General features: G+C 45.2%; 1 protein-coding gene across 4 annotated transcripts in view; it reads left to right on the top strand.

The window, feature by feature from the left end:
- MGLL (monoglyceride lipase) overlaps positions 1–14,790 on the top strand; it is an 81,916-nt gene that overhangs the window by 46,466 nt on the left and 20,660 nt on the right. For all 4 annotated transcript variants that reach the window (XM_019536841.1, XM_019536839.1, XM_019536840.1 and 1 more), the window contains 2 exons: positions 11,427–11,563; positions 14,267–14,377. In XM_019536841.1, the coding sequence (XP_019392386.1) occupies positions 11,427–11,563; positions 14,267–14,377 (248 nt within the window). The remainder of the gene's footprint in view (positions 1–11,426; positions 11,564–14,266; positions 14,378–14,790) is intronic.

The raw sequence follows: 14,790 nt of genomic DNA, 5'->3' as shown, positions 1-14,790 counted from the left end.
TTTCAACAAACTCATGCAAAGCAGTTATAACACGCTTCTGTTTTCAAAATGGCAATATTCCCCCTTGTCCTAGTCTGTACCGACTTCCCACGGCCAGGACTGAGAACACAAGCTGCAGCATAGTGGACAGTCAGGCAGGAGTCTGAAAAAGTTGCTCGACCAACAACCTTTTGGCAGGTGAATTTATAATATGCATTGCAAGGCCCTGCAGTTTCTGGTTAAAACAGCATGATTATTTATTTAGACAGAAACCAAAGGCACTTTGTACAAAAAGACATGCTCCAGCCCCAAGAGCCTTGCAGGCTAAACAGAATATATTGGGAGCCCTCATCCAGTAGGAGAGTGGATTGGCTTTTCAAAAATAAACTGTGTGGGTGAGCGACAGCTTTATTTGAATTACTAGGGATTCGTGTTGGGTGGTCTTCAGGGAAGGAGAACATGTTGAAGACAGCTTGAAAGGAGACCCCTGACACATGAACATGGGGAGGGAGTACCAAACACAGAAGACCACAAGGAATAAGTCATTAAACGTGACTTTGTCCTGCCTTCTGTCTCCTCATGATGCCTGTTCAAAGCTTTCATAGAGAAGAATCAATGCTGTCTCCCCCAGTCCCTACACAACAAATTGTCTTGATTATTTTCTCAGGATAAATAATCATACAAGGCCCATGCATAGATTTTGCCATATAACTCAGATGTAGAGGGCTATACAGCATGCCGTGCTAGTTTCCCCTCTTGAAGATCAAAAGGTGGATCATTAACTTGCAGCTTTATTCAAAGAAGAACAATCAAATGGGTTGTACCAAATCCTCCAACAGGGTGAATGGAACAGTCGTTAAGCAAACAGAAGAGCAAGAAATGAATGGCTTTTGTTGAGGAAAAATGGAAATGTTTTCTAGTTAAACAAGCTGTCATTTAGGACTTAATAGCATGTGCGTGTTGGAAAGCAGATCCACAAGCCAACAATGCCTGAGAAATAAATGGGCGGTGAATATGAAGGAGAGTGCACAGCTTCACTACAGCTCTGGCTTTTCTCAGGAAATCCTGGCATTTTGCTTAAGTATCTCAACCGTTTTTAAACCATGTTAGCTTGAAGCTTGACCAACAAGTTAATGCTGGTGGGCTTCTTTTTCCTCCATTCTTATTTTTTAAAAGCAACAAAAAAACCCCATCCATTGTGCATGTTTCCCCACCCTACAACCTTCACTCCCCAAGTAGTTTTCTGGCAAACTTTCTAGATTAAAAATAGCAGGGAAGCTTTTTGTTCACTGCTACAGATATGTCATCTCTTCTCCCAGTGAGCGTGAAACAGTTGCAGCCATTAATGGACTCTTAGTTTATGCGTTTGGGGAGCAGATTGCAGAGGCCCCATGCTGTTTAAAAAAGATCTGCAGCCTAAAGGACACACGGGTTGTGCCAATGTGAAACTGAAATAATCCCAGAGCAGTCAAGGGAGTTTCTCTGGATCTGCATGTGTATCACTAAGAATGGATCTCAGTCCTGTATCACCTTAGTGTTCACAAAACTTTGGAGACAAGCTCCATGTCACCTCTTCTCTGGTGCAGGCAAAGAAGATATGCACTCCAGTTTGCAGGGGGTGCATTGAAGGATAAGGCTTTTACTGGGATTTTGGCAGAACAACTTGCTACTTGAATATATAGCCCTTAGAGATGTCAAACGGTTTGCACTGTTAACAGCATAATGTTTATATAGTGATTCTCACCCTGACGCACAAGGGATTGGAGAGCAATCTCTTCACCCACCGAAGAAATGCGATGTTCTTCGGTGGAACATGACAACAGTTTACTTCTGATATCACCTTAGGACTGCTGCTCAGTTACCTGACAAGGGCAGTCCATTCCAGTTAGCCTTCTGCCATAATATTATTGAAGGGAATGGGGGTCATGTCCTAGTCTGAGAGGGATTGCATGGCAAAGGAGCTGAGGAAAGAGATGGGACATCAGACAGCAATCATTGTTTGCTGTCCTCGCAAAAAACAGAATCCACTCCATCCTCCCGTCTTTCACACACAATCTTATTTTTCACAAACCATTCAGCATCAGTGCACAGATTTTGTAGTGAAAGGCTATCAAAGTAGGACCAAAATGAGGACTTACACGGGCATGGCCTTGCTAAAAGTAGTTGGTGTTCTTTATATCGCCACGTAATAATGCACTGCGGAAGTTTCATTATTATTTCTAGTTGACTGCAAGTAGATTGCTTGCACGTGAACTGTGCAGCAAACCAGTTACTTTGCAACATGCTCACTTTGAAGTATCAATATAATCCAATCCTCCCTCCCCCACAAAGATCTTTTAAGACCTTTCAAAACCAAATCTCGGAAGGAGGAAATCAAGTAGAGTCTACTCATGTTAGAGTAGAAGTGGTCTTTCACATTGCCAAGAACAGGGACCTACAGTTTACCTTGCTGGATTGATTTATGGACAGTTCTAAATAGGTGAAAGCTCATTTTGTCTGTCATCTTTAGAGCACAGGAAAGACTGTAAATGGCTCTGCAAGAGGAGCAGTTTTCTAATCCCCAGCAATTAGGCAAATAATTTTAGTCTAGAAAATTGCCTGTTTCCCGTTTTTTCTTCTTCTTCACCAAGACAACAAACAACATTGTGTGTGTGCTGTTCTAAAAATACCCTGGCGCTGCAAATCGGAGTCTGATGTGGGAGAAGGCGCTCAGTGCGCTGCAAGTGGGGGGGGGCAAGCGAAGAAAAAATATCCTGTGAATGCTGAAAGAAAATGGATCTGCCTAATTGGTGGGGTGAGGGGTGAAACCACCAGTAGCAAAAAACCCAGCGCTTGCACACAATGCTCCTGTTCGGAATAAGACACACCTGGATTGTAAGGGCTGGAGGGGATCTGTCTGGTGCTCTCTGCTGGCAGGATATCCTGTGTGTACCACAACAGAAGAGGAGGTGGATACCGTATTTATAGATTTATAACATGCCCCTCTTCTTACTATACAAGAACACAATATGCTTGCTGCATTTCTGACAGGGAGTCAGTACCCAGTACTTTCCATGCAAATGCAAGTGGATATCGTACACTTCAAGTGTGTGGAGACATTTCAGAACTAGATTGTCCAGGGCACTGAAAATATAAGGAAGTATGGTCCAATGGTTAGGGTGCTAGCTGGAGATTTGCTTCCTTTGAAGCAAAGATTTGCTTCCCTTGAGCAAATCTCATCCTCAGCAGCTTGCCAAAGGTCAGACAAGTGCCTAAGAGCAGTAGATACCCAAGTCCATTTGGCCTTCAGTAAGATTAGTGCCTGACTCATTTAGGCTCTTTTTAAAAATCCCATTCTTGATCCTGCTGTGTCTCAGTTTCTCATCTGCACGTACAGTGAGGACTATTAAAAAGGGTGAAGTGCTCAGGTGCTGTTGTAATGGTGGTGTCTTGCTCAGGCTCCAATGAATGTCATGTAAGGGATCCATTTGAGAGGCTGAGGGAAGGTGGATGGAAAACAGGTTGCCCTTTTGAATGTTGCTAGAGTGTTCCCAGCATGCGGAAGTTTATTTTGGGAGCACGCTGCTTTCTGACCAAGTCTGCGGTGCTTCCTGTGCGTGTTTGTTCTGCGAGCGGAATATCTGCCGTGCATGTTGTGAAGGATAAGGAGCAGCCTCTTGACTTTTCCAGATGTTGGTTGTCCTGCTTTGATGTTCCTTCCTGCTGCTGCTTCAGTGGTTTGTGTCTGAATAGTGGTTTAGATGAGAGCTGCTTGTTAAACAAACAATTCAGCAACATCAGGAGCTTTGAAATCCAGTATGTTTAATTAATGAGCTTTGCTCACTTCATAAAGAAATACGTACTCGATTCACGGTAGAACAAGCGTATTCTGTTGAGTAGTGAATTGTTCTGGCATAATTGCTAGTGTTTACTAGTTCACTCGTTTTTTTCCGTTAAACCTTAAAGAAAAGGCTGAAAGTTACCAAGTCTTCGTGCAGCCCTTGCAACTTACAGACACCACTGTCTTCCCTAAATAATCTTGTCCACGTCCTCCATCTACACACTTCCTCCTTTCTCCTCCTCTGCACAAAATGCACAGTCTTAATGCTGATCACAGATTATAATCATTATCCCTATTGCTGTGGTACATGGAGCCCTCCTTCCTAGCCTAAGGGCTGTACTAAGGCAGTCCATGGCCCAAGGAGTTTGCAGTCTAAGTCTTAAATATAGAAATCAATAATTGGAAAAAAAAATCCCACATCATCATAGTTCCACATTATGCTATCTAATTAACACTACACCAGTGACTTCCAATACAAAACCCACTAATCACAAGCTATTTCCACTTTCATTAATAATGATCCAATGCTACACAGTTAAAACATAACCATCAGTTAAAAATATATGCTGTGCACACTGACACAAATGCAGTGCTCTGAGCAGTTGGAGAGCTGCCAGGTTTAAGTGCACCACGTGGTAGGGGCTGAAGGTTTTGTGTTTTGCACAGAGGTTGAGGAGAGGAGGCATGCAAATAGTAAGTGGTGGATGACAGCAAGATGCGGAGAAGAGAAGAGCTTGGTTGTAGGGGGCCTGGGTTAACTGAGGACAATACTAGAGATTTTATGGCTTCTCTACAGCTGTGCTGGTGCTAAGAAAGAATCTTAAATGTAAGTGTTAATGCTCTGGGACATAAGGCCAATATGGTCCCTGCCCATTGAGTTTGGCTATTGAGCCACATGATTGTGAACCAGTGTCAATAAATTAAATCCCTTCAGTACCAGCCAGATTGCAATCTCTTTGGGGCAGTGGCTGTCACATGAGTACAGCACCTAACACAGCAGATGCTCTCAGCTGACAGAGACTTTTGCATGCCATTTGCACTGGAGAGAGAGACAGGAAAATCAGGTGCACCTGTGTGGGCCTAGCACTCAGAAAAGAGACATCCAAACTTCTCACAAGCGCAATCCTCTCTCCCCTCATTAGTTTGACACCCAATGCTTCTGGTCAGCCTGAGCTGTGGACAGTAGGAAACTGTCTCTGCGTTTAGCACCGCCCCCACTGAACCCTGCAATTGCAGCACAGGATGTGGTTTCCTTGAGCTTGTGTCAAATGATGGTGCTGGTGTTTGTGCAGGGCAAGGGGGGGCCAGTAATCACCTGAGAAGCTGACAGGGAGATGTAAATATCGACAGCAGTGATCTATTGCCGCAGTGAGTAGAGACCCACTACCTGCTTCCAGATCATAGAGTCATAGAAAATGAGGTTTGGAAGGGATCTCAAGGTCACATCTAGTCCAACCCCCTGCTTAAAGCGGGACCATCCTCAATTAGATCATCCCAACCAAAGCTTTGTCTAGCCGGGTCTTAAAAACCTCCAAGGATGGAGATTCAACAACCTCTCTGGGTAACCTGCTCCAGTGTTTTACTACTCTCCTGGTGAGAAAATTCTTCCTAATATCAAACCTCAACTTCCCTTGCTGCAACTTGAGACCGTTGCTCCTTGTTCTGCCATCTGTCACCACTGAGAACAGTTTAGCTCCATCCTCTTTCCAACCCCCCTTCAAGTAGTTGAAGGCTGCGGACGAGGTGGAAGATTGTGGGCAACATCTGGAGAGATAAAGCACCTCTCTGAGAGTAGCTAAAAAGTTCAATTATGTCCCCAAAGGCTTTTAGGAATATTTATTTTTAAAAAGTTACTTCATAAGACAATTCTGTCCTCTTCCGTTCCTATGAGCTTACTGATCAGAGGGGCAGGGAGGTAACAAAGCAGCAGAAGTAGAGCTTTGTTTGAGCTGTAATGAAACTCCCCCCTTTTCATTGCTGCTCAGGGCCATGGCAGCGCCTCTAATGTACTACTACCTGCTGCTGCACTGGCACAGCTACTGCTGAGGCAATAAAAACTCTTTCTAGCCTTCAAAAGGCTCTGGTGGGAATTGAAAGAGTTTCCCATCCATGCTCCAGCTTATTAAATTAGCTGCTGCTGCATTGAGTCAAATTTCTGCCTGGCTAAAACCTCCTGTGACATAATTAATAAGCATCCCTTATGTATGGATTCAGCTGTATAGGTGAAGCTCTGTGGGTAGATAGGTTAACTGACTTTGCAGCAGTGACAGTTCTCACTTTTAACTACCTTAAAAAGTCCTGGATCCAAAACTGCTAAGTGCTGTTTCCATTTAATATTTCTTTATTACCAGATGTTTATGTCTGAGTGAAGGGAAAAGTGTTATCTGGAATGGTAGAATATCAGCTTTCTTCCTGCCCCTTCCTCATTTAGTCTCCACTTTGTGTCATCAGAACCAGGTACCTGAAGTGGAATTGAAGTCCAGCAGTAAGCAGTATCCTAAAACCCAAAACACCCGTGTGCCTTTTCACTGGTCTTTACTGCCGATGGTACTGGAAGCACAATTCCAGAGCTCGGAGGGGCCTGAGATAATATCCTTTGCTCTAGTCATTAATCAACCTTTGGTTGTGCTGGATCCAAACTCCCAGACCAGCACGCCTCTGAATTTTGGGAAAGCTTGGATCTAAATTCAAGTACGGCATCTCAGATGCTTTCTAGGCGAAAGATTTTTCACATCCTGCTTCTCCCTTTCATGGGTTTTTAGTGGTAAAGTTGGTGGCAGAGGCATAAAGAGCACAGTATAGGCCAGAACTTCAGATGGCCAGTGTTGCGAGGTCTGGAGTGGCTCCACTAAAGTCAGTGGATTGACACTAGCACAATTGAGATCATTATATAGTTATGCCTCACTCAAAGCCTGTGTCAGCAGAACCCCTTAGTCTGCCAGCAGAGCTACATCACATCACACCTGTCAAGGGAAGAAAGACCTCTACAGCCACCCAGCAGGAGACATATAGATGCTTCTGTGCTTTCATCTTGTGGCTGCTGCTGCCTTCCCAGATGTGCTTCACATTCTGGTGACACAGCTGTGGAGGGGAGCCCTGTTGAGCTGGCAGAAGCAAGACAGTGGTAGCTTTTCATAGATTTCATAGACATCAGGGCTGGAAGGGACCTCAGAAGATCATCGAGACCAGCCCCCCGCCCAAAGGGCAGGAAGTCAGCTGGGGTCAGAGGATCCCAGCAAGATAAGCATCCAATTTGCTCTTGAAGGTGTTCAGTGTAGGTGCTTGAACCACCTCCGATGGCAGGCTGTTTTCCTGTCCCACTTGTGGATTGAGATGTGCGGCCTTTCAGAAGGCCGTCTCTCTCTGGCAGCCTTCTCCCCTTCCTTGCCCTGGAGAGCGACAGAACAGTCTCTCAGACAAACACTGCAGAAGTGCTCATCCAACCCTTCAGTCTCTCCCAGCTGTGTGCAGTGAAGGCCCCAGACTAGTGGAGAGCAGACATGGATCATGAGCCAAGATCCCCTCAGCTGCCAGTACTCTGCTGATCTAGTTTACTGTATTTAAGGGCTAGTGTTCAGCTGTGCTGAGTGTCCACGGCTGCAGCGAGAAGGCACCACACTGTACTGTATGTTAATAATCAGCACTTGGCTGCCTGCAGCAGGTGACCCGCATATCACGGCTGTCGCTGCAGGCAGCAAGTCTGCTCAGCAGTTCCAGCACAGGGCTGGGGGGTTCCCTGGGCTCTTGCCTCTGCATATGGCTGCACAACCCAGGCCACCTTTATTAGAGGTGTGGAATCTCACCTCTGTCTTTTTGCCAGGCACATCTGCAATCCTGCTGATGTGTAAAATCCTCTAATGAGTGTGAAGACAACTGGAAGGGACTTGGCCGGGTTGGCTTTGAAACCTAGTTTGAGGACAAGGTCCCATGATGCTGAAAGGTGTGGAAGCTGGGGAAAGGTACTTTGAGCATGTAGAGCTGTTCCAGTATCTGTCATGAGGCAGGTGAGCTTTTAAATGCTTGCTCCAATGGGGTAGCACACTCTCCTTATCCTTCTCCTCTGCCCAGCCTGCCTTCCAGCATGGGCAGACAGCGCTTCCCCTCTCCGCATGTTTGCGTGAGTATGTAGGGCCCATCCACTTGGCCAAGAGTCATGTACCTGAGCCATTCCTTCATACTTGGTTGAGTTTGTGATCAGTTGCTATTACTGTACTGATCGCTAAAAAGATAATTATGGTTTGGGCTGAGTAAGGAACACCCCTGTGCTGACAATGGGAATGAACATATATACACTAAGATTAAAAGTGGCAAACAACGACTAATTTTACAGGCTTAAACCCTGCAATCCTTAGTCAGTCCCTTCTAAGATAAAATGCACGGTATTTTGAAACAATGCTTTGGCTGGGCCAGGGAAGGAAAGATTAGACCCTGTAGTTCTCCAGCATCTATTCTTTATTTTCAATGTTTGTCCTGTTTAAAAAAAAAAGTATGCATGCATAAAAATGCATATGTGGGTGTATATTCCAGCTGTATACTCCACTGCATATGCATCTAGCTGCCCATTTGTTGATGTGAACAAATTAGTTATATGTGCAATAGCAGTAGTGAACAGATAAAACATGAAAGAGAAGGTCTACAAGCATTACTGCTGGCCCTTTACAGACACCTTCCACTGAGTATCTTGAAAGTCTTATCTAGCTGACCATCTCTCAGCTTACTTTAAGCCTAAATTGGCATTTCAGAGAAGCATTTCCCTGTCTGGCTTTTATCATATATACTCGCATATCATACACCCCTTTCTCCCCCCCGAAAAGAAACAACAACAAAAACAAAAAAAATCAGTCTTCCAAAACCTGCGTGTCTTAAGCAGGAGGTCTGTCTTCTTCACTGAAATAGAAGCAGAGATGCTGTGCTGTAGTGGCTGCTGCGTCTCTCCAGGCCAGCAAGCAGCAGGGGTAGAGGCCATTTTTAACCCTTTCACAGCCACTGCCAAGTTGGCAGTTGCTTTTGGCAGAGCGGTTAACACTGTAGCTTTTGCATATAGCAGCCAGTGAGCTAGGTGATGAAGAGCAGGCTGCTGCAGTCAGCCAGCTCTCAGCTGCAACTCTGGGACAAGATTTTTCCTGTAGTTTGCCTTCCAAAAAAGGAAGGAACGTTTCTTGGCATGTGGTAGGGGGGGATGGTATGCAAGGAGATACAGCATGTTATTTTGCTCTGTTACTACTTGTTTGGTTCCATCACTTGCACCTTTACCTTGATTTCTGGACCAACTTTCATTCAACCACAAAGCCAGATCCATCCCAGTTGTGGTATGCAAGGCTGGATTTGGCCTTTTCACTCTTACAAACTCTTTTAAGGACTAAAGTTTGAAGAAAAAAGTTCAATGATCTTCCCTGTACATCATGATGTTTGATTGTGCGGTTCCTTTCACGCACCACAAAGGGCTCCTTGCTCCAGGCAGGCAGTTGGGTGAATCTACTTCTAGTGGACTCATTACATATGGAGCAAGCTTTGATTTTGTGGAGAAGAAAAGATAAGAGCAATCTGCCTGCTCAAGTAAAATCAAATTAAAAAGCCAAGAACTTTGTAAGGTGGAATGACAATGGAAAATCCCCCAAGAGGTCATTTTAGGCAGCGTAAGAGGGGCATACTAGCCCCATGGGCATAAAGGTACAAGGTATCAGTGGCTCTCCATGAACTCACTGTACCACACAACATGGGGAGATGCACAGATTTTCACCCTATCCATAGCATGGGCACAGTCATCTTGCTTTACCCCACCCAGGTGTTAGGAGACAGAATGCATTAGTGATTGTGAACTACTTTGGCTTGTTTGGATTATAAGTACCATTTAAATTACATTCCTATTTTATATGATGTACATACCATTAGAGGGCACTTTTTTTTTGGTATTACTCAGACAAAGAAGTGGACCATTTTTGCTTTTGAGGCTAACACCAAGGGGCCAGGACCTGACCCAGTTGAGTGCTTACCCTTCAGCTTTGTCTATGGGATTTAAATACACACACACGCTTTTCCAAATCAGGGCACAGGGCAGAGAATGCTGGATTCAGCAGCGTGTTTGCTTATTGACCCATTTGTAGATGACAGAGCTTTTAGCTTATTTCCACCCCAAAGCTAGAAAGGATCTTCCATGTGTCAGTGACAAGAAGCAACAGCCATCATCAGTCATTTGGGGAAGCGAAGCCATATGTAGAGCTATAGATGCATTTGTCTGGAGAAAGAACATGGAACAGTCTGCCCTACGCACACATTCCAACAGCTCTGCAAAATCAACTCACCCTCTGCCTGGCTTTTCATTTTAAGCACAGACATTAAGTAAGTTCTGATCACACCTTCTTTCCAAGCTTGGCATGTCTCAGGGTTTCTCCATCAGCAGGCTCCACTTAGCATTCCCCAGCAGGATCACCCATTCACGGAGCTGGAGGAGGTTCAGGTGAACATGACCAGCCTGTTATATGGAGCTATTTTCCCCCACACTCCTTCCAAGTCTCCTTTAATGACAAACCGCACTGAACAAGAACAGTGTGGCTCTTTTTTGAAAGAAAGATATGCTATTTATATAGTGCCCCCCACATATGTCATCATGTTAATCATATAAATCATTTCAAGACTTTACGTGCTATAAATTGACTTTAAGCTGTGCTGGTGGATGTCACCAACTCCACCCTTACCAATGATGCCATTGTTCCCATAGTAACTTGTTTACTTCGGGGGGGGGGGGGGCAGGAAAAAAGCAGGAGGAAACTAAAAACTGATCCAAATCAAGGCAAATCTAGTAGTACGTGGCTAAATAGTGTTAAGATAGGATGCTGCATACTGTGAGTTACCACTTGTTTTAGGTGGAACTCCCATACTTGTGAACATTGTGACTGCTAGTTTCACTTGTGACCCTAGTCACAGATTTGAGCTCTGTCCATTACTGAAGGCAACTGCCTCGACCCATCTCCCCTCAGCAGCAGCAAATCAAACATCCCTAGATAACATACACTGTATGACAGAGATGTGAGCAAAAAGGAAGAGCAGAGTCATAGCACCCTAGGTCTAAGTTTTACAGAACATCTGTTTATGGCTATTCTAGCCATCTCATTCAGTATCCAGAACCCTCTAAGTTTTTATGCTACACCCCTCACTGTGGCAATCCAAGGCCTTACACTCCAGGTACGGAGGCTAAACACCCACCAGATGCTTTCACTCACTGAACTTTGGAAGAGCAAGAGACTAGATCTGAACTTTGCTTGGGGCTCATCTCATTTTGGGAAGCATGTGCTGGGGGGGGGGAGGGGATGGGAAACAAAGGCTTCTTAGGCAAGGACTGAGTCACTTATGAGCTTTTCTTGTCCAGTATGTTGTGCTTATTATTTCTATAGCACACTCCTACTTATTCCCTCCCCACATTACCAGATATTGGGAAGGGAAATTCTGAGCGCCCAAGATTATGCAATGTAAAGCACACTTATAACGCATGTATGCATCAGCACAAGAGCACTTGGTCAATGATTCTGTCCCTGCAACTTGCTGAGGCCCCCATAGTCAACCCGACACCCAGATAAGTTTCCATTACTTCACTGCGATGCAACCATGCTGTCTTCTTTTTCCTGTGCAGTTGGCCATGGGCAGAGTGAAGGGGAACGTATGGTTGTGTCCGATTTCCACATTTTCATCAGAGACAGCTTGCAGCACATTGAACTCATGAAGAAGGAACACCCTGGCCTGCCCATTTTCATTCTGGGGCATTCTATGGTAAGTGTACCCTTCTTAACAATGGTCAGGACAATTTGCTACAACCCATTCACAGAGATGGGAGTCACACAAGCCACCGTGCAAAAAAAACCACAGCAACAAGTTACTTCCCTCTTTTGCCACTGCTCTTCCACCCTGGAGGGACATCAGTGTATAGGACCACTCAGTCCTTGCCCCTGGAATCAGAATGTAATTACAGCCATTTGCAAGAGTGGGTTTGTTTGCTTAATGGCAGCATTTCTCAACCAGGGTGCCATAGCACCCGTGAAAGGATCTCGTAAGTGCTACACAATAATAGTATTGTTAGTAGGCCTGTGCAAAGCAGCAAGTATTCGCTTCGGATTTGGCCGATTTGGAGGACAGCAGTTTAGATTTGGAGATTCAGATCACTGTCCCAATTCGATTCGGCCAAATCAGATATGGAAGATTTGGTGCTGCTTCAGAAATTTGGTCATAGACTAAAGCAGCAGCTGACACAGCTGCCTACAGCTGGTAAGTCTGTTGGGGTTGGGGGAGGGAGAAGGGAAGGGGCATGGGGGAGGGACAGATTGGGGCTAAGACAAGCTGCCCAGCTGGGGCAGGGGACTTGGGAGGGGGCTGGAGGGGTGCGGGATGCAGGTGCGGCAGCGCTTGGAGCAGAGGCTGTGCACTACTGCCACTTGCTCAGCTGGTGGGGAGGCGATGCAGGTGTGGCTCGCTCTGGGCAGAAGGGGGCAAGCGGCAGGAGGGCATAGCCCCCACTCCCAGCACTGCCGTGCCCACATCCCACCACACCAGCTGGCAAATGGCAGCAGTGCATAGCCCCTTCTCTGAGCACTGCCACATCTGCACCCCTGCCCCAAGTCCCATGCCCCCCCCCACCCCAGCTGGGCAACTTGTTCCAACCCCAGTCTGTCCCTCCCCCATGCCCCAGACTTGTCAGCTGCCTGTTTAGTCTATGGCCAAATCACCAAATCAATTCAGATGCTTCAAATATAGTTGGAGCTTTTAATTGCTCTCCTGATTCAATTTGGATTCAGATATTCGGTCCCCAAATTGGGACGAATCTCCTCCAAATTGAATTGGCTACCGAAGCCCCGCACAGCCCCAGTGCAAACATGATTCACAAGATAAACCCAGAAATTTCAAATATAGAAATCTATAGTGTTAAAAGCATTCTTTGCAATAGAGCAGATGCTCTATTACTTTTATGTAGTCAAAAATAAATAAATAAATCATCAAATGAAAAACTTAAGACCTGACATTTTCCAAGGGGTATCTTGAATCTATCAAGGGGTGCCTTGAGACACAAATAGGTTGAAAAGTGCTGCCTTATGGACACTAGTTTCCTACTGGGAGCTGGACTGAGTCCTACTCACTCATTTCTCCCAGTCCTGAGCAGCTGCCAGCAAGTAGCATCTTACATTCAAGAACTAGGGTTACATTTGAACCAGTAAGCAGGAGGTAAAGCACTCCATGACCTTGTGAGAGGATTATGTATGAAACATAGCCATGCACTGTAGCCCCATTGTGAAGAACAACTACAGGAAAATGCACCAAGGATAAGGGACAGAAAACAAAAGGGTGGTTCCTTTTGCAAGCCAATTTTATGTTGAAAGTCATAAAATAAGCAAGTCCAGCTTATTCAGCCAGGAAATGATCCCATTGAGTTTACAGATCTTTTCCCTGAAGATTTAAAAAGGCATTCTGGTATTCAGCCCCACATTCAGATAAACAGGAGTCCCGATATAAAATATCACACAGCTCAGAGCAAAGTGAACAAGCAGCCAGTTTTTATGTAAGGTCATTGAGATTCTTCTTGCCGCTGCTCCATTTGGAACAAGCCAGTGGTTCTTTGGTAGCATGGACCTTCACCAAGCATTTTCCTTGGCAACTAATCCTCTGTGAACTTCACTGAGCAAGTGAGCCAAGCACTGCCGCCTCCCCATCAGAATGACTACAGTTTTCACACAGGAAGGGGCCAGTCCACATCTCTTCAACAATGCACTTGAAGCTACACGTTCATAGGCTTCAGGTCCTACAGCAACATATACGCAACTGAGTGCAAAGCTGGGAGAGGAAACCTCACAAACATTTGTACAACAGTAATCCAGACCTATAATTAACCAGTATTTCACATCTTTCTTTCTGAAGTAACACCACTTCCTAACCCTTGATATACCAATATAATGCAGAGAGACTGGAGGCAAAGCTCCAGCCTCTCTGCAAACTGGGTTATCCTCTCCCAGTCATTACCACCCCTTCAGTGGGCTGGCCCTCCAACCAGTCCTCTTTTCAACCCTCAAATCTCACCCGAAGCAGCCAGAAGACCTTTATTTTTCAGTCCTCACAGTAGGGGTGCATTGGAACCGTGATCCTGCCAACACATGTGAATAAAACCGGTGGTGTTCCACAAAATTGCTTCTATGCCTGAAGTTCGGTAGTGCATAATAGTATATAAGGTAGTACCTTCCATTACTGAAAGTATGGCCTCAACACACACAAGAAACTTAACCCCAATCTGTTTTTGGGTTTCAGTTACTCCAGCTCATGTTCGTTTGTTAGCATAGTTCTCCAACCACATTGTAAGCTCCTTGGGACAGGGGGCTTCTTCTTGCAACCTCACACCACTTTTAGGGTGCCTGGTATGCCATCTATGTTGTACAAACAAAGAAGAATCGTGCTCTGTCTCAGTGCTTCTCGCTTTTTTTTTTTTTATTGCAGGGTGGAGCCATCTCTATTCTAACTGCAAGCGAGAGGCCAAATGACTTTTCGGGCATGGTTTTAATTTCTCCTTTGGTTGTAGCAAGCCCTGAGGCAGCAACACCCATCAAGGTAACGGAAGAAAGAAAAAAAAAAAAAAAAGGAAAAGAAAGAAAGACTGTTTGACTATTGATCTAGACATTTTAAACAAACATGACAACAAACCCATATGTTACTGCAGGCATCCTACATAGATCCCTCTTCTCTGTCACAGGGCACCAGGCATTATCTCCTTCCTCCACTAACCACCCCCTTTGCCAAACAAATGCCTTTAATCCAAAAATGCCTTTAATCCCTCCAAGGAAAGCTTTTCTCCCCTTAGTTCAAAATTAGTGTTGGAGAGAAGAATGGAAGTGGGACAGGCCTGGTTTCTGCATCATCAACCATCTTCTGATATGTTTAGAGACTACTCACCCTGCCTTGGTTTCCCTTCACTACTTCCTTAGTTGAGGGCTACATTTCCACTTGGGCCCTGTGCTCTGGTG

This window comes from Crocodylus porosus, unplaced genomic scaffold (assembly GCF_001723895.1).
Source record: "Crocodylus porosus isolate Cpor-Errol unplaced genomic scaffold, CroPor_comp1, whole genome shotgun sequence".
Taxonomy (NCBI): Eukaryota; Metazoa; Chordata; order Crocodylia; family Crocodylidae; genus Crocodylus; species Crocodylus porosus.
This window is presented reverse-complemented; position numbering and strand designations above follow the sequence as displayed.